At 33.4% G+C, this 24,825-nt stretch overlaps 2 protein-coding genes across 2 annotated transcripts in view; both read right to left on the minus strand.

Moving 5' to 3' along the window:
- LOC134251553 (uncharacterized) overlaps positions 1 to 22,576 on the minus strand; it is a 117,029-nt gene extending 94,453 nt beyond the window's left edge. Inside the window, exons 1-3 of the mRNA XM_062733957.1 lie at positions 22,417 to 22,576; positions 2,326 to 2,385; positions 1,182 to 1,891 (exon numbers count right to left, since the gene is read on the minus strand). Of these exons, the coding sequence (XP_062589941.1) occupies positions 1,182 to 1,749 (568 nt within the window). The 5' untranslated portion in view covers positions 1,750 to 1,891; positions 2,326 to 2,385; positions 22,417 to 22,576. The remainder of the gene's footprint in view (positions 1 to 1,181; positions 1,892 to 2,325; positions 2,386 to 22,416) is intronic.
- LOC134252059 (sodium-dependent serotonin transporter-like) overlaps positions 1 to 24,825 on the minus strand; it is a 234,793-nt gene that overhangs the window by 134,547 nt on the left and 75,421 nt on the right. The window lies entirely within an intron of this gene.

Raw genomic sequence — 24,825 nt, forward strand, 5'->3', positions numbered from 1 at the left:
AGATTTTAAAAAATATCGTATGCAATTTAGTGCAATATTTGATGTAAATTGTTGACATTCATACAAGACAATTCAACAAAATGGCCAAATAAAATTATATATGACAACTGCACAGTAGCCAAAAGAAATTTTACTATCGTATCACAACAAATATGGTACACGTAATATAATTGGTATCAATGAAGATAATAATTCAAATATTTTAATTATCTTCTACTTTGGAAGGAAATCAGAGAAATCTCCGAGAATATCTTACAAAAAACTGCACATGAATACATGTTTTCCTCTGAAATTATCTTTCTTAAATATTAAGATGGGGAAAACATAGAAGCGATTAGAATTGAACCAGTCTTGATGATTAAATAATTTTTTTTTCATTGGAGAAGCAATACGTGTTTACTTTTGTCTTAACGGGTCTTTTCTATCTTATTCATATATTTATAGCTAGCCTACCGAGTGTCTATACGATGTAAGCGCAGAGAAAATATTTTGGATTTTATTACCATACGAAACCGAATTTATTTTAAAATTAACACTTCCATTGCATGTATTTCACAATAATATAAGAATATTAACTATAATAACATAAGGATCAACAAAAGGAATGCAGAGTCATGCGCTACTGACATCTGTCCTTATGTTGCAAAATTGACGTCATTAGGACGGTCATATACCTTCAGGGCCAAGAAACGGTAAATGAAAAATTAAATGCAAGCACACATAATCATTATCAAGTGTGTTAATTCGTATTAACTTTGTAATCATACCTGTTCTTTAAAAAACAAATAATAGATTGTGGTTGTAATACGATAATCCCTTTCACGGAGAAAAAAAAAATACATGTTAAGAATAGCAATAAGATTGACCCTATTCCACATTATTGTAAGAGAAGAGCAAGTGAAAAAAGGCTATTAAACTCTGCCAATGATGTCTTTTTAAAAATATTTCAACCAAGAATTTCGGCATTTATTCAAATATGCCTTGAATGAAACTGTTTTTCTAAGTACCGATTTTATTGATGGTGTTGACTGCTGCGCGTAATGCAAAGGCTTGATAACAGCTTCTCTTTCTTCGTCAGATAGATATCAACATTTCCCATAAATTAAGCGCAAGCGATATACATTTCATTTCAAAACGCCAATAAAATGATTCATTTCACACCTGGTTTCGAATATACTTACCCCCGCCGTTATTGTAGCAAATGTACGGAAATCTCCAGACATTTCCCAAGTCAACGGCAAATCCTATGATAGAAAGAAGAAAGTCAATTTTCTTTCCCCATGTCTCTCTTCCTTCCTCGTTAACTTCCGATTCCTCATTTTCATCCCGAGCCACTACATTTGACTTATTTGACAATAGTTTATCCTTGATATAAGACATGAGTGATGCTCGGTTCACGTCGGATTTTTTTTCTTCCACTTTGTCATTGGTGACTGAAATCCCAGATGTCTCTCGGCCTCTTTCTATCACACTAAACAGTTTATCACTTTTACGATATTTTGATATTTGATAAATCCCCAAATCGGAATTTTCAAATCCATTGTCATGTTTTATAACAGAATTGAGGTCATTTCCGACTTCATCGTAGTCAACTGAAGTACTTCGTTTTTGGAAGGTCTCGTCGTTTTCTTCTACAACGTCCACCTTGTCACTTGGGGCTGCATCAGCTATACATGTATTAGTAAACGCCGCGTTATCGTAGCTTAATTGAATGGAGTTTTCCTTTCGTGTTTTCATTGGCTGGTTCATTTTCTCTGAGGATTATGACCTCATAAAAAAGATTTATAACAGCGAATTGAAATTAGCCGATTGTTATTTTTTCTGTTCACCTGTATATCCATATACATGTAATACTTCTCTGTGTCAAGAATAAGGACTTATATCACGCAACCTGCAAGGGAAAAATGCTGCACAATTACACATGACTTTCCATATAATTTTGATTTGGTATAATTTGATTAAAAATTAAATAGAAGATAAGGGGAAAAAAATAAATATAGATGCATAAATATTTCGCTGTGACATGCCATATGTTGCAATATTCGATATTTTCAATTTGTATTGTGTAATTTTTAGCTCACTCCAACAAAATTGGGTTATTTTTTACCCCGTGACCTTCAGCTTGGAGTTTGACCTACTGTTCAAAAATTTAAACATTACTTTAAACATGTATTACCTAGCTGTGATAAGACTTATCTAAATACTCTATGATTTTTTACCCCATGACCTTGATCTTTACATTTGACATACTTTTGAAAAAAAGTGTGATTTTTTTCCTCACAGCTTTTGATAGAGAAGAGATAGGGGTTTCATATTTTGTATTACCTGTGACAAGATATTTCCGAGTGTGCAATGATTTCTGACCCTTTGACCTTCATGTTTGACCTATTTTTCGAGAAAAAAAACCTTTGTTGAAAACTTTTTAATGATATGATATCATATTCATATTTCACACAATATGCCATAAATAATGACATAAATAATGCTGATCACAACTCTATGATGCTTTCTCACCTTGACAATTTATAAGGGACGTATAATATAAATTTTGAATATATTTTTAAAACCAACAGCACAGGTTTAAACGACTTTAACTCCTTAAAAGACTGTCTTCTTTTACAGTATAGTGAAATGTTTATTTATTTCAATCAATGTAAAAATCTTCCTGAAATAAAGAAAATGAATATAAACGAAATTTTACAAGAACCGATATGGAATAATAGACTATTTATTTAAGGGGAAACAGATATCCTTAAAACCTGGGTTAAAAAAATAAAATATATCAATTATTTTATAGATGCTGGTTTAAATATAAACATCAAGCTGAGAAAGAACAAAATCAATTATAAGTACATATCACAAAAATTTTTTATAAACATATCCCTTGCTGTTAGCAACAACTCTTATAGCTCTTAACTTCGGCCAAAACATCAGCCATTACTTGTAAGAAATATTCAATGTTAATCAAGAAATGTGGACGTAATAAACATTTCTTATTTACTTTTTACAAAATATATAAAGTAGCTATAGATAACAAAAAAAAAATTTATTGCGGAATTCAATTACAAAAAATTATTGCACAATTTACTTTGTTGTAAAAAAATATAAGGTAAAATGGAAAAGCGAAACATCAGATAAGTGTTGTAGAAGGCATGCAACATCTTATTTTTGAATGTTGAAATGTTAAATACATTTTGGATATAGCTTCCACTGTGTTTAAAATTCAAAGGAAAGATAATGTTATTGGTTTTTACTTAGAACGTAACCAGAAAACAGATTACTTTTTGAACAATTTTATTTCCTTTATTTCATTAAAAATACAAAATATTTTGTAGAATAGAAAATCTTGATGAAACTGAATGTAATATTGTACATCATATAAAAAAATATATAGCATTTTACTGTAAAGTAATTAATTTTTGTAACTATGCGCTTAGTATATGGTAGACGTCATGACAACCCCCCTTTTTCACGATCTTTGAAATAAATGCATGGAGACATTTTATCTGTGGAATATGGAGTTTCACTTTACTCAATGTAATGATATTACCTAAAATATACTAAAGAAGGGACTTCTAACTCCATCTATCCTACATTTGAATAAACAGGAAATGTATAAAATTTTAACATCCGGTGATGTTAATACATTCGAGGTTGTTTTTCCAACCCCTGACGGAAAGACCCGAGATGATGCGATTGGGAGTATACGATGAGAAACTGATGCGTTTTTGATCAAAATGGCGTGGTTTCCGGCCGGACACCTATAGTAATCGGACGGTGACTGAGTCCATTTGGCGAATCGTTGGGGGCCATCGGTAGAAAATAAGTTGTAGTTAAAAATCAGTGATCTCTCGACCGATGCCCCACACTGCCCTTTTCCTTGTTTACAGCAATGTTATGTCAGGGAAAAATATAAATTATATTTATATTAGAAATTTTTAAAACTTTACAACATACCTTTTATTTTATAAAAAAAATAAACACAGAGGGCATATTATTTGTAAACCTTTTACAATTTAGAAGAGATTTCTTGCATGCTTTACGCGTAAAAAAAATCTCAGGCTTTAAGGCAAAAGGTTTTGAGAAAAAAACAAAAGCCAAAGAGAAAACTTTTAACTTCAAATTCCTTAATGAAGCATCGCTCCTCAACGGCAACCCATTATTAACACATCTTTCAAGTATTGTCCGATGTATGGCCGAGCATCGTCAAGTGTCCGTTGAATCAGAGGCCATCGGGGGGTTCAGTGGTGGACAACAGACATCGGCCGATCATCGGTCGATGTTTGACCAAACATTTGCCCATAGTCGACCGACGTACGGACGATGTTCACCAATGCATGAGCATTGAACAATGTAATATAAATCGGCCGATTACCCTGGAACATCGTTTTATGATTAGGAATGCATCGCTGGGCCTTTGTAAGTCCGGCCGGCAACCACGCCATTTTTATCAAAAAATGCATTGGTCGTCCATCTAATACCTCATCGCTGGATAATGTGACTGATACTTTAAGGACTACTAGGCCGAGGTGGACCGATGTTGGGGCATCGCTCACACCACGGATTACCACCGATTACCACCGGCCGGGAAATGTGACTAAGGCTTTAGATAGCAATGGGAATGTATATTCATAAAATATTGGGTAAACATGTTCTATTTTTTTCTTTTGATTGTAAAATTAATATAATATTTTTTTAGTTAACTATTTATAGCATACCCGGTACTATTATAAACAATCTATATTGATATGAAACAATATAATTATCATTATTAAAACCCCCGTCACATTTCCAAAAACGACCAACAGTCAACGGTTTTTGAGGCAAAATTAGGAATATTCGGGCGACAGTCGGCTGTTCATCGGCCGCTGTCCTGTCCGATCTTGACCTCTTTTTCGTCGGCCGACCAACTTTGTGTTTGTCGGACCATGTTATAATTTTTTCTGCGTCGGTGGCCGATTCCTTCAATTGAAGCAGTCATTAATAGCCTGTCGACCAACCTTCGATCATCGTCCTACCATCGGCAAACAGTTTGTTAAAGTATCAGTCACATTATCCAGCGATGGGGTATACGATGAGAAACCGATGCGTTTTTTTTGATGAAAATGGCGTGGTTGCCGGTGTAACGTTGAATTTTGACCCGGGTTGAAAATTGACCCGGGGGTCATTTTTCAACGTTGAATATTGATACCGAAGGTGTTGAATTTAGACCCTAATCCGTTGAAAACTGAGCCGGGTCGTTGAATTTTGATCATGAAACCGGTTCAAAATTCAACAGCATAAAAACACATATTTATGATTGGGTTTTCACTACTGTGATTTTATTCATAGGTATGAGGCCCCGTTTTGGTATTTACTGCAAAAAGTAGTATCCCCTATTTGAATAAGTGATATCACCTGTTCCAATAGATGATATCACTTATTTGATTTGAATTTGTGATATCACCAATTCGAAAAGGTGATATCACTTATTCAATTGGGTGATATCACCTTTTCCCGTCGAACAGCTGTAGTTTTTTTTTTGCGTACAAATTAATTTATTTCACTTATATATCATGTATACAACAAAAAAATCGTAGAAAATGTATGAAAACGGGGTAGTCCGAATTTTCTTGGTTCCAGTGTAGTAGAATATATATTATAGGGAGCATTCATTAATGACTGTTGTAAGAAACTCAAATAGGTAATATCACCTTTTCGAATAGGTGATAGCATCTATTTAGCACGGAAAGGTGATATCACCTTTAATTCTAAGCTCTCTGATTGGCTCAAACTTGATCACATGATTAAGATAATACAGAGAATGACTTGATTTCTGAAAAAAATTATTTATTTACTATATTTTGTATTAATATCTTTTAATGTTCCGTAATTGGTGAGATGTATCAATGACTTTAAGTCTTGAATTAGGATCAACATGTACTTTATATTAAGACATATTGGATATCTTTGTCAAAAATTGATACAAGACATAATCAATTAAATAAATTTGTATTCTGAATAACTAAATCCTCTATATTTACTCCATCAATGTATAAAACGAAACACATTTATTTAATATTAAATAGCAACAGCTTAATTTATGCTGATTTCTAGTCTCTAAGTCTTGAAGAGAGAAAACTTCTGCCTTATTTCCAATATTTTAAAATTTTGTTTTGTCAATCTATGTGATAAAATGATTTATATTCGATAATAATGTTAAACTTTACATTCCTAATTAATTGAGTTTACAACTAATTCTAGTTTTATTTGTCATATTTCCCAGAATGCAATCATGACAATTATTGAAAAATAATTAAAAAACATCGCATAGGAGATCATAGAGATAAAATTATGTTATAAGGTGAGAAGTTTAACGAATTGTATTTTTTTTTCGAATAGAAATGATGGTAGTAGGTTTTCGAACAACAACTTTATTGCATATAAACCAATTAATCATCGATTAAAAAAAGCTAAAAATTATCGAATAGGAATGACAAAATTAGCGACTAGCAACCGATTGTTTTAAATATTAATGACATCGAATAGGCACGTACGACGGCGTATTCGTGCCATTTTAACAATGTAGATTTTAAAAAAATCGTTTTAACGATTTTAAAAAAAGGTTTGTACGATTTAACAAATTGTTTGTACAATTTAATAAATCGTTTGTACAATTTGATAAATTGTATGTACAATTTAATCAGTAGTTTGTATGATTTAATAAATCGTTTGTACAATTTAATAGATCGTTTGTACAATTTTATATGTCATTTGTATGATTTAATAAATCGTTTGTAAAATTTAATAAATCGTTTGTACAATTTGTTTATTAAATCTTTGTACAATTTGTTTATTAAATCTTTGTACAATTTATTAAATAGTTTGTACAATTTATTAAATCGTACAAACTATTTTGATAAATCGTACAAACGATTTCTTTAATCGTAAAAACGGTTTTTTAAATTGTTCAAACGATTTATAAAAAAACGTACAAACTATTTTGATAAATCGTATGATTTAACAAACAAATTGTACAAACGATTTATTAAATTGCACAAACGTTTTCTTATATAGTTCAAACGATTTTAAAAAAAAATTCTACATTGTTCAGGGATTGACATTAACTTTTATATTCACTTGTCCTTCAGGCAAGTGAACTACAATTTTGACTTGTCCGAACGCAAAACTTGGTTGCCCAAAAATTTTAAAGAAGAAAATATCAGTTACTGTATCTTAATTTGATACTGTAAATATTACAGAGTTAACAAACTAATTTCTATTTTAAAATTAACTGCAAACAACTTTCCTGTAATTTGCTATCCTGTAAACAAACGTACAGCAATGCACTAATGATACTTCCTTTCAATTTTTTTTTAAATTTACCCCCCCCCCCCAAGCGATTAAGGTCAACTAAAAGGAAAACAGTTATCATGTTTTGAATCAAGATACATCATTACCGAGAACAACTGGTCTTCTTTATATTCTTTAAGTGATAAAATAAACTATTCTATTATATATATATTTCGTAAGAATGTATCGTAAGTTTATAATAAGTTGTCAGACAGAGATAGTGAACGAAAGAAAACAGAATAACGAACCCGATTTCTAAATAAAGGTATGATCCAGAAACGTTACCGAGGGATTCCGAATGCAAAAACAATGTCACGTTTTTGGCGGAAATCAACTGTTCAATTCATTGTTTTGTTTATAAACTAATGTAAACTAATAAGATTTAAAAAAAAAAAAAACGTCTCTATCAGAAATATCCACTTGCCCGATCGGACAAGTACATTGATGATTTCACTTGTCCGAACTGATGATTTACTTGTCCCGGGCAATCGGACAACCGTTAATGTCAATCCCTGTTGTTAAAATGGCACGCAGACGCCGTCGTACCTATTCGTTGTTTTGTAGTGTTTTTTATAGATGCCATGGATTTTGGAAAGTATTTTCAAAAATAAAGATGTCATTCTTGAAGCAGTGGCGTAGCATCATTTTTGAAAGTGGGGGGGGCAGCCGAAGAAAACTTTTTTAACTTACCTGAAAAGTTGACAAGCAAAAAAAGGGGGAGGGGAGTTGAAAGTTGCCCAAAGTCGAAAATCCTATATTTCGTGGGTAGGTGGGGGGGGGGGGGGGGGGGGGGGGGGGGGGGGGGGACTTTTTTTCAGTGTCAACTACTGTAGATCACTAAATTTTCGCGACACCTTATTTTCGCGAGATAGTCATTGACTCTTGATTAGGGAGACAAAATTTTCGCGAGGTGTGGTTATTGCTTTATATTTTCTTAAGGAATACTATTATACGCGAGAACTAAATTTTCGCGAGCACACTGACTCGCGTAATTACGCGAAAATAAAGTTCTCGCGAATAAAAAGTGATTTACAGTACTTTCAGTACCAATTCTAATACTTCATTATCGACACATCACTTGAACTGGGGGTCCAACCAGGTTTACAGTTAACATTTGCTATAGTAAAGGTAAGGTTGAGAAAAAAAGGGGGAGCCCCCCTGTCCCCCCCCCCCCCGCTGCTGCTACGCCCCTGCAAAGATAACTGAAACCGTACACTGATCAAAATGTACATATATACACGGGGTGATACTGTATGTTTATTTCTATTATTCTTTAAAAGGGAAAAAATTGAAAACGAATTACAATGTATTAATAAAGAGATACTAATAAATCCCGTTAAACAACTTCCCAGCTAAAAAAAATGTTCAAACTTTGAGGTGGGGTCAATATTCAACAGGGTCAATTTTCAACTTGTTGACGTCATCAGGTGTAAGAAAAAAAATTATCAAGCTGTTGAAAAATGACCCCGGGTATAAATTCAACGACTTTTAGTCTCAATATTCAACGTTGAAAAATGACCCCGGTTCAATATTCAACGTTGAAAAATGACCCCCGGGTCAATTTTCAACTCGGGTCAATATTCAACGTTACACCGGCCGGGCACCACTAGTGACCGGACGGTGACTGAGGCCATTTTGCGAATCGGTGGGGTCATCGGTAGGAAATAATTCGTATTTAAATTCAGCGATGTCTCCAACGATGCCTCACGTCGCTCCTCATCGGCAACCCATCATTAAAACATCTTTCAAGGATCGGCCGATGTATGGCCGAGCATCGTCCAATATCCGTTGAATCTGAGATCATCGGGGGGTTGAGTGGTGTTCAACAGATAACGGCCGATCATCGGTCGATGTTCCACCAAACACTGGCCCGTAGTCGACCGATGTACGAACGATGTTCACCAATGTATGAGCGATGTAATATACATCGGCCGATTATCCTGAAACATCGTTTTATGATTAGCAATGCGTCACTAGGCCTTTTTAATTCCGACCGGCAACCATGCCGTTTTTATCATGAAAGCATTGGTTGCCAATCGTATACCCATCGCTGGATAATGTGACTGATACTCTAAAGACTACTAGGCCGATGTGGACCGATGTTGGGGCATCGTTAACACCACGGATTACCACCGATTACCACCGGTCTACGGCTACCGGCCGGGAAATGTGACCTAGGCATAAGTCGGTCTTTGGTCGGTCGACTTTTAGGAATTGGGTTTTCGTAAATGTCGACCGACGGTGAAAATCAAACTGCGGCTTAGCGGACGATGAACAGGCGAATGTTGGCCAACTGAGAATTTATTTATTTAATTTTTGAAAATTATCTGGGTCTTAGTAATAAATGTGACTGATCCGCGTCATGTTCTTACAGCCGACGATGCAAGAAAAATTTGGTCGCCCGACCATCGGCTTAAATGTGACCTAGGTATTATTATTTGTATTTATATTATCATGCCTTACATTATCATGTGATCATCCTGCAAGATGATGTAGGATTAATTTATGTTATTGTAATTAGATGGAGTTTAGTCAGGGTCCCATCCACGGCAACTGCCATAAATATTCGAATCTCACCCACAATGACACCGAAAGCCTGGAAGCACCTTTCTTTGAATTTGCTTGTTAAGAACTTCTATGCCCCATGTTGATCAGACATGCATGGAAGATGCTTCTAACTAGTGTGTTTATTGTACAAGTCAAGGTTTCAGATGCTACAATTTCAGCAAAGGAAGGCCAGGTTAATATTTTTAGCGCAGGTTTACATTGTTGGTGCTCATTTCAAAGTAACTATAATCTTATGTTGACCAAACTTGCATGGATGATGCAGCTACCCATCTTTGCAAGCCAATGGTTTCTGATATGCTACTCTCCTCATGAACCCTTGGCATTCGGTGTAGTCAAAAGACGAGATTGTTTTCGTCACGTGATCTCGAATCTACCAGGTACACACAGATTGTGTCATCGACAGAAATAAAGAAGCGTATTGAAAATATTAAATCAAAGTTTTATTGAATAATTAAGCGAGTATTGAGTTTTGATTATTTTTTATTTAAAGTACAAATCTACAGCTTCAATATAGATTCTTAATCACATAATTTGAAGATATTCATAGAGTGGCATGTTATCGTATGGATTGTTTATTTACATTCCCGAGTTGAAAGAGTCAAGATAAATCCCAGATATCGTCATTTGCAAGAAAATTAAAATGCTGATCGGTCGAACGTTGTCGATCGACTCCAATCACAACTTGAAAAAAAAAACATTTTTGATACCGTGTATGCCTATGGTTTATGAGGAGAGTAGCGTATCAGAAACCCTTGGCAAGCGAAGCATACTACAAGGCTTGCTTCGGATGAGGATCTGACATATACTTTCCTGATGAGTGAACAGGCTAATGTTTTTGGTGCATGTTTTATTTCCAAGTCGCTATGAGTCTTTTGATGACCAAACTTGCAAGGATGAAGCATTTGAGGATATATACTATTTGGCTTGCTTTTGATGCTACATCTGATCTACATTTTACGGATGAATGAACAGGTTAAAGATTTTGGAGCATGATCATTCTAGAGTAACTATTAGCCCTATGTTGACCAAAACTTGCATGGAAGATAATCCTAAGGATGCTCTCTATATGCCTTGCTTCAGACGCTGGATCTGACCTACATGTATATTTTCTGGATGAGAGAACAGGTTAATTTTTCCAAGTAACTTTAAGCTCTATGTTGACCAAATTTACAAGATTGATCGACTAAGGATGCACATTAGATAGCCTATTTCAGATGCTGGATCTGACCTACATGTTTTGGATGAGTGAAGCAAATGTGTAAACCCTATATTGACCAAACGTACATGAATGATACAATTGTACACCTAAGGATGCACACTAATTGGCTTGCTTCGGATGGTGGATCTACCCAGATGAGTGAACAGGTTAAAATCTTTCGAGCAAACTCATTTAAAGTAACTATTAGCCCTATGTTGACCAACTTTACTTGATTGATACATCTAAGGATGCACACTTATTGACTTGCTTCAGATGCTGGATCTAACATACATTTTCCAGATAATGGACTAGGTTAAAGTTTTGGATACAAGTCTAATACTAGAAAACTATCAGGTCTATCTGACTCAAATTTGCATGGTTGGTGCATCAAGTACATATATGTAATGAGCGCTCTCAAACTTGCTTAAGATGCTGGATTTGAAATACATTTTCTACATGAATGATTAATTTGAAATTTTGGATCTATTCCCAATTTACTGCAAGCCCTATCCGATCAAAATTGCAAAAATGTTGCATCTTGGGATGTACACTGCTTGATTTTTAGTTCAATGTGGAACTTTGATTACTTAAAGACAACATTCGTTGAGGTGAGCTCTGTAATCTCTGAATACCTCCATGTATAATTTTGTTTTCATTTGTACTGAATAATTTTTATTCATATTCTATAGTTCTCTATATGTATTGTATAATTTCTCATTTGTTTTGTGTAATTTCCATTTGGATTATGTAATCTCCATTTGTATTCTATAACTTTCCATTTTGGATTGTATGACATTCATTTGCATTCTAAATTTTCCATTAGGCCCTAGTATTGTAAAAAAAAAAAATTGTTTATTTTTCATTTGTATTCTTTTTTTTTTTTATTTGCATTGTAAAACTCTTTATTTGTATTGTAACATTTCTTATTGGAGGCTAACGTACTTCTTAGGGAGATGGGAGCAAATTTTGTCGAATTAGAATATTTAATATTTCCATGCTCTTGCAGGAGAGAATATGTATGTCCAAGATGACCATAGACAAGGAGACGAAAAGAAAAAGAAGAAAATATGCCCAAACCCGAAAATTCCATTCTTATAGGGGTGAAGGGATGGCTTAGGTACCACCACTCAAGATCAAATAATTTACTTTCTCAGATGACATTTTTAAGGACAGATTATTTATTTGCCATCTGCCGGCGCTCCATATAGATGCCAATTTTGCTTTTCATGTTCCCGGATCATGTTGCTCTATTTCAACACGATACGGGCTAAATCTTCAACGATAAAATTCTTCGTAACGAAATAAATAATCAATCGTTGGATACAATACAAATGATAAATTATCGAAGACAAGTAAGAAATTGTACAATAAAAAATAATAATACAATGCAAATGGAAAATATAGAATGCAAATGAAAATTATACAATTCAAATGATTTTTTTTGCAATACAAATGGAAAATATAAAAGACAAATAAACAAGAGGCCCACGGGCCTTACAGATTACATGAGTACCACGTAACAACTTTTCAAGAATTGAATTTGGTTTGTGTTTTTAACCAGAGGCAATGAAATTCAAAATTTTGAAAGAAGCACTATCGCTTAGCTTGCTTACTTATTAATACCCAGAGGTAGATCAGAGTAACAAAGAGAAAATGCATTTCAACTTTGTAAACAGTTGTGCACCCTTCCCCCTCCCCAGGAACAACTGACCCTGGAGGCACATATTTCAAAATTCTGGAAATTTTATCATAAATTTTATTTTATCATAAATGGTTGATTAATTAAAAAAGGCAGATTTCAAAGCATTGATTTATATTTTCAGATTATGTAACACCCTATCCCATCTCAAGTACCCCAGACTCAGGGACCCTGAAACAAGAGGCCCATGGGCCACATCGCTCACCTGAGCACTGTGGCTATGTAAAAAGGCGGAAATCAGTTTTTTATTGAAAAGTTTAAACCCAAAAGAGGTCACAAAATCCTTAAAGGCGAGAGGGTATGATTTGAGCAATTTTGACTTTACACTAACTAAGGATGCTTGCATATTTCTAAGACTACCTGTGGCTTTATTGCCCTTTACATTTGAACTTACATTGTGGCCCCGCCCTACCCCAGGGGCCATGACTTGAACAAACTTGAATCTACACTACCTGAGAATGCTTTCATATAAATATGATCAATCATGGCTTTGCTATTCTTGAGAAGAAGATTTTTAAAGAATTTTCCTATATTTTTCAATGTAAAACTTTGATCGGCCATTTTGGCCCCAACCTAGCCCCGGGGGTCATGATTTGAACAAATTTGAATCTACACTACCTAAGGATGCTTCAATATAAATATGACTAATCATGGCTTTGGTATTCTTGAAAAGAAGATTTTTAAAGAATTTTTCTATATATTCTATGTAAAACTTTGATTGGCCATTGTGGCCCCACCCTACCCCCGGGGGTCATGGCTAATTTTTAAATTTGAATCTACACTACTTGAGGATGCTTCCATATAAATATGACTAATCATGGCTTTGCTATTCTTGAGAAGCAGATTTTTAAAGAATTTTCCTATATATTTCTATGTAAAAATTTGATCGGCCATTGTGGCCCCATCCTACCCCCGGGGATCATGGTTTTATCAAAATTGAATCTACACTACCTTAGGATGTTTCCCCATAAGTTTCATCTTTCCTGGCGCAGTGGTTCTTGAGAAGAAATTTTTTAAAACATGCCACCAAATTTCCACCATTTCTGAATTATCTCCCCTTGAATAAGGGGGTTGCCCTTCTTTGTACAAACTTGAATCCGTTTCACTTAAGGATGCTTTGTGGCAAGTTTGGTTCAAATTAGCCCGATTGTTCTGGAGAAGAAGTCGAAAATGTGAAAAGTTGACAGATAGACAGACGGACAGACAGACAGACGCCGGACAAAATGTGATCAGAAAAGCTCACTTGAGCTTTCAGCTAAGGTGAGCTAATGAACCATTTTGGAAGAGGCACCTTTAATCATCATTAATATGTACTTAGAACATTGGCATAATACCCAGAAGCTAAGGAAAAGAATTCATTTCCACTATATAATCAATAGAACCCCGCCATAACACCAGAACCACTAACCCTGGGGCCCTGAAATTCACAAATCTGGAAGACGCATCCTTTCTCATCATAACTATGTACATAGTTCACTGGTTTAATACTCAGGAGCAGAGGAGAAGATTTTTTTTTTTAGAATTAACGTATTTTCACCGTATAATCAACAGAGCCCCAACCTAACACCAGAACCCCTGTACTTGGGGCCATGAAATCCACAATTTCGGAAGAGGCCGACATAACTATGTACTTGTTTAGTTCATTCAATTGTTCATTCATTCCAGTGGCAGAGAAGAAGATTTTTAAAGAATTAATGTATTTTCACTATATAATCAATAGAGCCTCGCCCTAACACCAGAACCCCTGACCCTGGGGCCATAAACTTCACAATTTTGGAAAAGGCATTCTTACTCATTATGAATATCTACCTTGTTAGTTTGTTTAATACCTTGGAGCAGAGAAAGACTTTCAAAGAATTAACATACTTTCACTATATAATCAATAGAGCCCCAACCTTACACCAGAACCCCGACCCAAGGGCCATGAAATTCACAAAATTCGAAGAGACATTCCTGCTAATCATAAGTTCTATGTACTTGGTTAGTTTGTTTAATAACCAGGAGCAGAGGAGATTTTCAAGAATTTATGCATTTTGACTACATAATCTATGTAGCCCCACCCTAGCACTAGAACTCCTGACCCTGGGGCCATGAAATTCAAAATATGGAAGAGGCAGCCTTATTCAACATAACTATGTACTTAGTACTTGGTTTGTTTACATGTATTTAATGTCAAGGGGCAGATAAAAAGATTTTCAAGGAAATAATGCATTTTCACTACGCTATATACTAGACTATTTAGCCCCATCCTAGCACTAGAACCCCTTACCCTGGGGGACTCAATGCTGATTACAATCATGCCAACAGTTTGACTGCTTGATGTCCAGGAGTAAAGAAGATTTTTAAATATTGCATAAATTTTAGTGGATTTGGTCCGGGGGGGGGGCACAATTCTCAAATTTTGTTTCCCATCACCCATTGATGCTTTATGCCAAAACTGGTTGAGCGGTTGCAGAGAAGAAGCTGAAAATGTTCAAATGTTAACGCACGACGAAGGACGAAAACAGATACATGTAGCAAGTAAACTAGGTGACTTACAAATGTTGATTTAGAGGAGGTGTACAGTGTTGCCAAACATCATAAACTCGTCGAAACGTCCTTCAATTATTGAAACTTCTGAATCAAATGGGAAATAAGAATTCTATAAGTCTAAGCCTTAAAAGTAGCATGTGGAGAGTTAACACATATAATACAGGAAGTCGGCGGACTTGATTGTTAGACAAATTGCAGAAACAAGAATATTTGCAGTCTCGTTTAAAGTCATCGTTTCGTAAGTTCTACGGTCGATACAATGACCGTATTAGCAAGAACACTTTATCATGACTGATATTTTTGGTACTAATTATCAGGCCTTTATAGACATTGAATTGTCGACGAATTTTCCCGTTATTTCCATGTCAAGGAGCACACGTCGGGTGTGAAGGGCAGGGGATGCTCACTCCTCCATGGCACCTGATCCCACCTCTGATTTTTTGTACGTCCATGTAAGCTCTGATCCAATTTTGTATTGTTTATTGTACTTTTGGGCTTAAATACTGTTCGTTATCCCATATATTTCATATATTAGAACCGTTAAGTAAAGGCTAACATCTATTTCCATCGCAATGTTCATATGCGTTATTTAACTTTCCAACGTCACAGACGGCTTTTACGTCCACAAAGCATGCACACAGTCTGACTAAAACCAGCCCCTTCTATTTCACTTCGTTTGTACCCCTTCTATTTCACTTCGTTTGTACAGACGAAGTGAAATTGAAGGGGCTTTTTTGTTAGACTGATTAAGCATATCAGTTCTGAAGGGCGTTAAATTCACATTAAAGATTCATAAAATAAACAATTATGAAGAGGGAAAATTAGAGGATATAACCATAAGCATTGAATTCATATTTTGGGATGTCGTCAGTCCTATAACATACCTGGCCGTGTCGACAAATTATCGTTCGATTTGTGTGTTTTAGGACCGGCGACATCCAAAAATATTTAATCAATGCCTAAGAAGTCATATCAGTAAACATTGAGCTTCACCCTTTATAAACTTGGAAAGTAGAAAAAATTATTCCTTGCTCAAATTTTGTGACCATCATACATATGAACAGTCTTTCAAAAATAAATATATCTACCCTGGCATATGACTTCTTGTTTCCATGGGAACCAGAGCATAAGTTATATTCTATTATAAAAATATTTCGACTGACCTATCCTGTAATAATTCATGTATTTTACATCCAAACCCCACGTATAATTATTTTTATTTGGTTCGAAGTTCATATGTCCAACTCTTCTAACAATCGAAGAAGTATTTAAGATATAAAGTGCATTTTCGTAAATTGTGTGTATATATATATATATATATATATATATATATATATATATATATATATATATATATATACACATGTATATATATATATATATATATATATATATATATAGTATATAAAACTTCATTTTAGTACAATGCTCGTATTACATTAAAAAAAATTATATTGTACTTAATTATTTTTATCCTGCATTTATGTACCATACTGGTATCAAGTCGGTAATTATAAAGCTTGTAGTGAAAAGTGTACTCTATGAAGAAATCATGGGGGGGGGGGGGGGGGGGGTGATCATGATGCCATGTAGGAACCTCTAATGATAAAACGCCGCTTAATGATACATATAGCATTAAGCGTTGCTATTGCAACGCCTAATGTCATAAATTATTGCATTAATAGCTGACATTCTCAACTGCTAATGCTAAATCGCCGCTTAATGATAGAATTATATCATTAAGCGTCACAAATGCAGTGCAACACTGACGCTTAATGAAACAAGCAAATATCGACTTATTCGACGCTTAATGATACACACTATTGTATCATTAAGCGTTGCAGTTGCAACCTTTAATGATATAAATTTTATAAATGGCTTGCAAATATCTAAGAGAAACACACTTCCACATTTCCTGATCAATGAGATTTCACTTCCCAAAACATTTATATATGCCCTTATGCTCTATAAAATGGTAATTATTGGAGCTTTACTATGTTTTCTAGATAAAGAGGGGAATTTTTTAAGCTCCGGAAGTTTAAAAGACAGACAGTCAGATAATTTCGAGAGATAGATACAGACAAAGAGATAAATAAAAAGATATCGAAATACTTTTCACAGAACCCATTTCTTTCTGAAAAAATATAGAAACAAGCAAATTCCTTTTAATTTGATACAACGATTTGAATAGTCAACCTAAAAATATTTAATATATTTGAATATTTTTTATCGAGACAAGGTATTTTAGAATTGATACAGCTTTACACAGGTTACTGTTAATGTTTCAGATAAACATATCTACAAATAAATTTATTTTTTTCTCTATTGTATTTTTAATCTTCTACATTTCTTCGAATTTCGAAAAAGACAGACATCAATATTGACAACTTATGTGTAAGGATATAATATAAAAAATAAAATGTAAAACATTGAATAACATGTATTGTTTTGAGAAAAGGGATCATTTATCCTTTATTCTTGATCAGTGTTACTTGAATACATTATACTGTTGCATGATTATTTTAGTATATAAATATATGAGTGTTATCAAATCTCATAAAGCCTGGGCCGAGGAGCTTCTTGTTGAAATATAATCATGCTCCAATCGTATTTTTTTTCTTTTGATGTTTAAAAATAATACATGTGCCTTATTACTGGTCGGATACAGAGTTTTGGACTAAAATTTAACCCCAATAGACGATTTAAACCTGAGTTCAAACGGTACTTATAGGAATACTTGTGATTGATTTTCAACAAATATTTGCAAAGTATAGTTTTTAGCCGATGAAACGATTATTGATTTTGGTTTATTTGGGAATTTGTTGAACTTGTTGTTGAACTACTTATGACATCATTGTGAATCATGTTGATCATTTATAATCTAACGTGGGAAACCTGTTTTTATACAGGGTTATACGGAAGCCCATTTAGGACCTATCAAAAAATATTTTTGAATTCGTTATAACGATTTTTACAATTCGTTATAACGAATTCAATTTGTTATAACAGATTTATGGAATTCGTTATAACGAATTTAATTTGTTTTAACAGATTCATTGAATTTGTTATAACGAATTTTATTTGTTATAACAGATTTATTGAATTCGTTATAACGAATTTAATTTGTTATTACAGATTTGTTGAATTCCTTATTACGAATTTAATCTGTTATTACAGATTTGTTGAATTCGTTATAACCAATTCAAAAATTCGTAAAAACAAGTTCTAGAATTCGTTATAACGAATTCAACAAATCTGTAATAACAAATTAAATTCGTTATAACGAATTCAATAAATCTGTTATAACACATTAAATTCGTTATAACGAATTCAATAAATCTGTTATAACAAATTAAATTCGTTATAACGAATTCTAAAAATTTTTATAACGAATTCAAAAATATTTTTTGATAGGTCCTAAATGGGCTTCCGTAGGGTTTAAACATAACAATGAGATAATGTTGTGCAAGAGAATTTTTTGCGAAACAATGCAAATATTAAAGAAAACAGTGTTTAAATTACACTTTTTCTGAGACTGAAATAATGGACCCGAAGCGAAATTAATAATCCTAATCATATAAAATAAATGTATTCTGAGTCACTTCATACTCCGTTTGTGTGGTATACATTGTAATCTTTATTGTGTGTCATACCAATCCATCCTTATGCTACATGTTACATGTTACTCTTTGTCCGCAAATACAATTTATCATTTAGTCAAATGCTGATTGACGTTTTTCATACTAATTGTTAGTCCATTATTCATACACTGAATTGACGAAGGCGGGTGTGACCGGTCGGCAGGTGATGCTTACTACTCCATGGCACATGATACCACCTCCGATGTTGGGAGATCCGTGTTTACTCTGCTCATATTTTGACTTTTGATCCTAAATACTGTTCGTTACCTCCATATGTTTCATTATAGTCGGTTGTATGTTTTCAGGTAAATTCCCAAAAAATTGTCATTGACCCGGTGGTATTTTGCTAGAATCTGTATTCAATTTCAGATAAACAATCTACTGTATTTATGAGCGTTTCAAAGTCTATTTTGGGGAGATCTTAACAGGTACAGGGTCATTTAATTAGATACTAGTGTTTTAATTGTGAATGTGGTAACCTTAGATCTTCATTTCCTGGATCAGATTAAGTTTCAGCCTTTATAATAGAGTTGTTACAATACTAATAAATTTCTTCTTTAAGGTACTCCGATCCTCCGGTTTTGGAAATCAGGCATTGACTATAATTGAAAGTTCGCATAAAAATGTCGCTGAATTCTTAAAGTAACATGTTTTTACCCACGGTAGTTCTTCAAACTTCATCTTTAAAGTTAATCATATTATGTAAGAAAAATTAAAAAATCTTAAAGAAATTTTCAGGAAATGCGAATAAAACACTTAATATACATTTTATAATTCAAATTTAATCAAAGTTTTAGGTATCCAGGGTTCTGAAGAAATTGCACAAATTCGATACATATATTCTATACATATAATGTTCTTGATTTCTTTTATTAACTTCGATCAAATTACAATGCATATTGTATAAATATTTTCCTCTCATTGCAAAACACCATTAATAACTTCTAATTTCATATCATTTTAATAAACATTGGTATCTATAGTTAGATTAAACTGAACCTCAATTTCTTTAAATGATTAATTTGAGATTTGACTTTTAATACGACCTTTTGAGAAGTTCAAAGAACCTTGAAGAACATTGAAAGGTATAAAACGAAAATTATTGCATGAAAAGATTTTATTTTCAATCTTCCTTCTGATACTTTTTGAATTGAATTACAAATTGAAGACTTATACACCTGGTTGAGGATCGGAGTACCTTTAAAAAAAATTTCATTTTCAAGGACTCGCCTTAAGTCTGACCTTAGCTTTTGTTCAAAATTCAAATCCCAAAAAGCCTACGTATAGGCGAGCATAATAAATTATGGCATCATCTTAGCACATGTATTTAAATTTCAGTATTTATGGTATCTACACAACTGTAGCGTTATGTTTTTATATGGTAGTCTTTGACCATGACGCTACAGATCCTTTTATGAAAATAATGCGCAATTTACGCCACAATTAATGACGTCATATTTCCAGAACGGTCCTCCTTAAATTCATGCCATATTCTCAACTGGTAAAAGCCAATTTCATAACTTTTTAAGAACAATAACTTTTTAGAGCCCAATAAAGCCCAAACTGTACCTTCTTTAATAACATAAAAGAAGACATTTTATGAAGATTTTTACAGATACAAAACAAATGTTTGTGTTGCGAAACTTGAGAAAAATTCCAAAGTTCAAGTTTGCACTAATGTCGAATGAAATTAACAAGATAAAATCATCTTAAAATTGAAACAGCATTGAAGTTTGTCATTCTGGTGCAGTTTACAAGGAGAAATTAACTTGCTTAATAAGTTAAAATTGTTTGTAAACATATTGCAACCAAACAGTCTTTTTCATTGTGATATTGAAAATGTTGAATGTATTTCCAGTCGGGATCATTTAATTTACATCGGGTTAAGTTCAAATATAGCGATTTCTTTCAACCGAATCTTATCGGCTCTTTCCGTCAGAGGTCGGATGTATTGACATCACAATAAGTTAAAAATTTATACATCTATCTGTTTATTCTGTGGTGTATTTTAAGTAATATCTTTACATTCAATAAAGTTACACTCCACAGATAAGAGGTCTTTCAAAATTATTTCAAAGTTTGTGAAAATTGGGGGCGGGGATTGTAATGACGTCTACTTACCGTAATAATAGATTGCTTTTTCTGCTAGTTGGAAAGGCCCGAGAAATTTGGGAGTACATGTAAATATAAAATATAGAACACGACAGCAGTTTTCATGTTGTACTTACTCTCAGTCACGTATTATGTTCAAGAATTAGAACATGACATCTTTATAAAATATGATTGTAAACTATTTCTTTTTATGTTTCTTTAACTCTTTTTACACAGATTTATAAAGTACATACTATTAAATTATTGTTTTCATACTCATTTATTTTTTTGCTGATGGTACTTATTCTAAGCATTTTAATTAATTCATTTATCTTGGGGAAAATTCACAGTGGAAAAGGCATATTGTAAAGTATATGTCCATGTGCATTGATTGTGTTCATTAAAATAGAAAAAAAAGTATTTTGCATTTATTTTTGTTCGCCTGAGCACTGCACCGTGACCTGTCACCACTGATAGGATATATCCCATGCAATGTTCATTCTTCTGTAGCACTTTAAACATACATATTCTTGATGCAGAGTATTGATTCACTGGAATAATTTTCATTTTACGATCTTATTTTGAGAGTACTTGTTTAAATTTAAATTTATTTTGAAAGCATTAGATATGCCAAAGAACGGTACAAATTACAAGAACATTAACTAGAATTGACATGTATTAGTTTCAAAGTATCCAGTTTCATCAGAAGGGGAGGGGAACTGATAAATTATCTCACCAGTAAAGATCTGTTAGAAATGAAAAATATAGGGAAAAAATAATAATTTAAAAAAAAACACAACATAATCACACAAAAACAATGCATCACAAGATCCTGGATTTGAGGGTTGGGGTGATTTTTTATCATTAAAGGTTGCAACTGCAACGCTTAATGATACGAAAGTGTGTGTCATTAAGCGTCGAATGTGTCGATATTTGCTTGTTTCATTAAGGGTCAGTGTTGCACTGCATTTGTGACGCTTAATGATATAATTCTATCATTAAGCGGCGATTTAGCATTAGCGGTTGAGGATGTCAGCTATTAATGCAATAATTTATGGCATTAGGCGTTGCAATTGCAACGCTTAATGCTATTTGTATCATTAAGCGGCGTTTTATCATTAGAGGTTGCTACAAAGCCATTCCTTCATGCACATTAGTGCTGGAAATAATTCATAATTCTGTTCTGAATATATGTTAATAAATATTTTTAGGTTCTTAATTAGGTGAAATATTACTTTACTTTGTATATAAACACACACACACCCTCACACACACGGAGAGAGAGACAGATTCTCTCTCTCTCTCTCTCTCTCTCTCTCTCTCTCTCTCTTGCTTATAAATATATAGTTTCTTACCTCATTGATCAATTTGTTTCCTTCAATACACTTGTATTTATGCGACTTTCCGTGCTTTTAACTTATTAAAACTGTTGTTAGTACTTGAGCTTACTACTCGGCACCGCTAATTGATGCCTGTAGACAATGAACGCTGGTGAACATATCATGTAAGAATTCGGAAGTGAGAATAACAAGAGGCAGTTATGAGAAGACCCGAGAGGAAAGAACCAGATTTTGCGCAGTGTTTGTAAACATTAAAGTCCTACATATCCACAACTGTATTCAGTTCTGTATCCAATATTTCAAAATGTGACAATTCGAGAAATTATTTAAATGCATTTAAAAAAAATAAGTACATGTATCTATCCCTCAATCTGGCAACCTATTTATTATTTTATATAGAAATAGATGCGAGTTGAATAATTCATAATAGTTTACGCACTGTACAGGGCAGCTATCTTGAATCGGCGCAATGAATTGTCTTCATTAACTACACGTAACTCTTATAACGACTAATTCATGCTTTTAGTAACACCTGAGATCTAATGAGAAATGTGAAGATACCAAACAGTGATAGATTTCTTGAAAAACTACCAACAATACAAATCTGTGAACGTGGCATAATCAAGGACCCCCTAATAATCCCGAGGTGGAATCATGCTCCGGGGCCATAAAACTTAGACAAGCTCATTTTGATCTCAGTCTCACTTTTACCAAAGGCATTAATGGTAGAAAAGTGAGACTGAGTTCAAAAGTGAGCTTATCTAAGTTTCATGGCTCGGAGAGGAGTAAGCCCCCCCCCCCCCCCCCATTGACTGTCATACCCGTCGTTAGCCCTTTGTATTAATCAATCTAACACAGGAATTTCTTTTGTTCCGAAATTTTATTTTATTATTTCTCTTTTATTAGGGTTTTATTCTTTTATTAAAATAAAAATAGGTCACAAACATATCATAATATGAATATTAACACCAAATCAGATATTAATCTTAAATCACTAACATCAGCTAAATCATGATAAAAATTACTTATAATCTGACCATTTTTCTAAGTCCATCATTTTTAATATAAAGCATAGATTTAATTCTATGTCAGAGATATTTCTCGGAAAAGAGGGTGTTGCAGAAACTCGCGATTAATCCTTAAATATCGAGAAGGACATTTAAATACCCTCATTATGTCTAAATATAGATACAGCTACGTAGAGGACTATGTTTACGGCGGGTATTTCCTGCTTGATACAACAAAACACTTTGACTTTCGTCATTTGCACGAAAAAGGTTGGAACAAAAAAAAAAGCACAATGGCTAAAGCAGCATATTGAAAGATATGCTGTAGACATCGTGCGAAAATATTTTTCATGAAATAAAACTGCGTCCCATAATCACACTGTTGGTGCTACATCCAAGACGTTTCATTTGTTTTAAATCAAGTCTTGGCTACTAACTAAGAGATCAGATTTATTCAAAATTGCAATAACTAAATAAAGTATTAGTTTTAAGTCACAGCATATCAAGGAAAACAATTAAACCCTACATTTCTAATATATAGTTATTACTCAATTAACTTCTTGACATTCTCTCTCTTTCAAAGTATATATGATTTCATTGTACTATCATTACATATGGAAAAAATAAGAAAAAAGATATGCAAAAATGATCCATTCCAGGATTCGAACCCATTCTCGGGTTAAAGTACTAGTTGGAAACTCACCAGCATATTCACTAGACCATTTCGGACACGATAGTTTCTAGTGTTATTTTATGTACACATTTTGTATTTCGTTTGGAGAATAATTTTTATTCAATTTTTGCGTTTTTCAAAAATATGCCTCTTTGAAACAAAAATCGGAAATGGTAGTTTTAAAGAAAATTCTTGCCTTTTTGTGTATATATCAAAATTATTTTGTTTCAAGGAGGCACTTTTTTTAGAACAATGGGGATTCCCTATTTTAAAAACGGAAAATCTGATACACTTTGCCGTGAGACTTATTTTCACATTATTTAATGGCAAATTGGAAGTCAATACGCAGCTTCCAAATATTGTTTCTCGTTGTGCTTTATATACTGTAGCATTTGAAAAAAAATAATATGAGTTTCTGCAACATAAAAATTCTTCTTTTAATCTGCTACACATTTAGGGAAAATAACAAAAGAACTGCAAGACCCTCTTTCATACATAGTGAAGCTAATAAATGTTATCAAATTATTAAATTGCAAAGTTTTTCCACTTTTTTCAGTATAAAATGCAGGTTCAATTAATTTTAAAGTAATATCAAATTTTAAAAAACAGCTCACTTTTTCCCATTTAAATTGATATTTCGATATTCTCTTCTTGTACATATTACAGATACATGTATTGTTTTTATAAATATTTTTTTCATATTTACAAGCATCCTGGATATTAAATATTTTTGTCCATCTGTTT

The sequence above is a fragment of the Saccostrea cucullata genome, unplaced genomic scaffold (assembly GCF_032062105.1).
Source record: "Saccostrea cucullata isolate Sc308-1 unplaced genomic scaffold, CSIRO_AGI_Scuc_v1 ctg1, whole genome shotgun sequence".
NCBI lineage: Eukaryota > Metazoa > Mollusca > Bivalvia > Ostreida > Ostreidae > Saccostrea > Saccostrea cuccullata.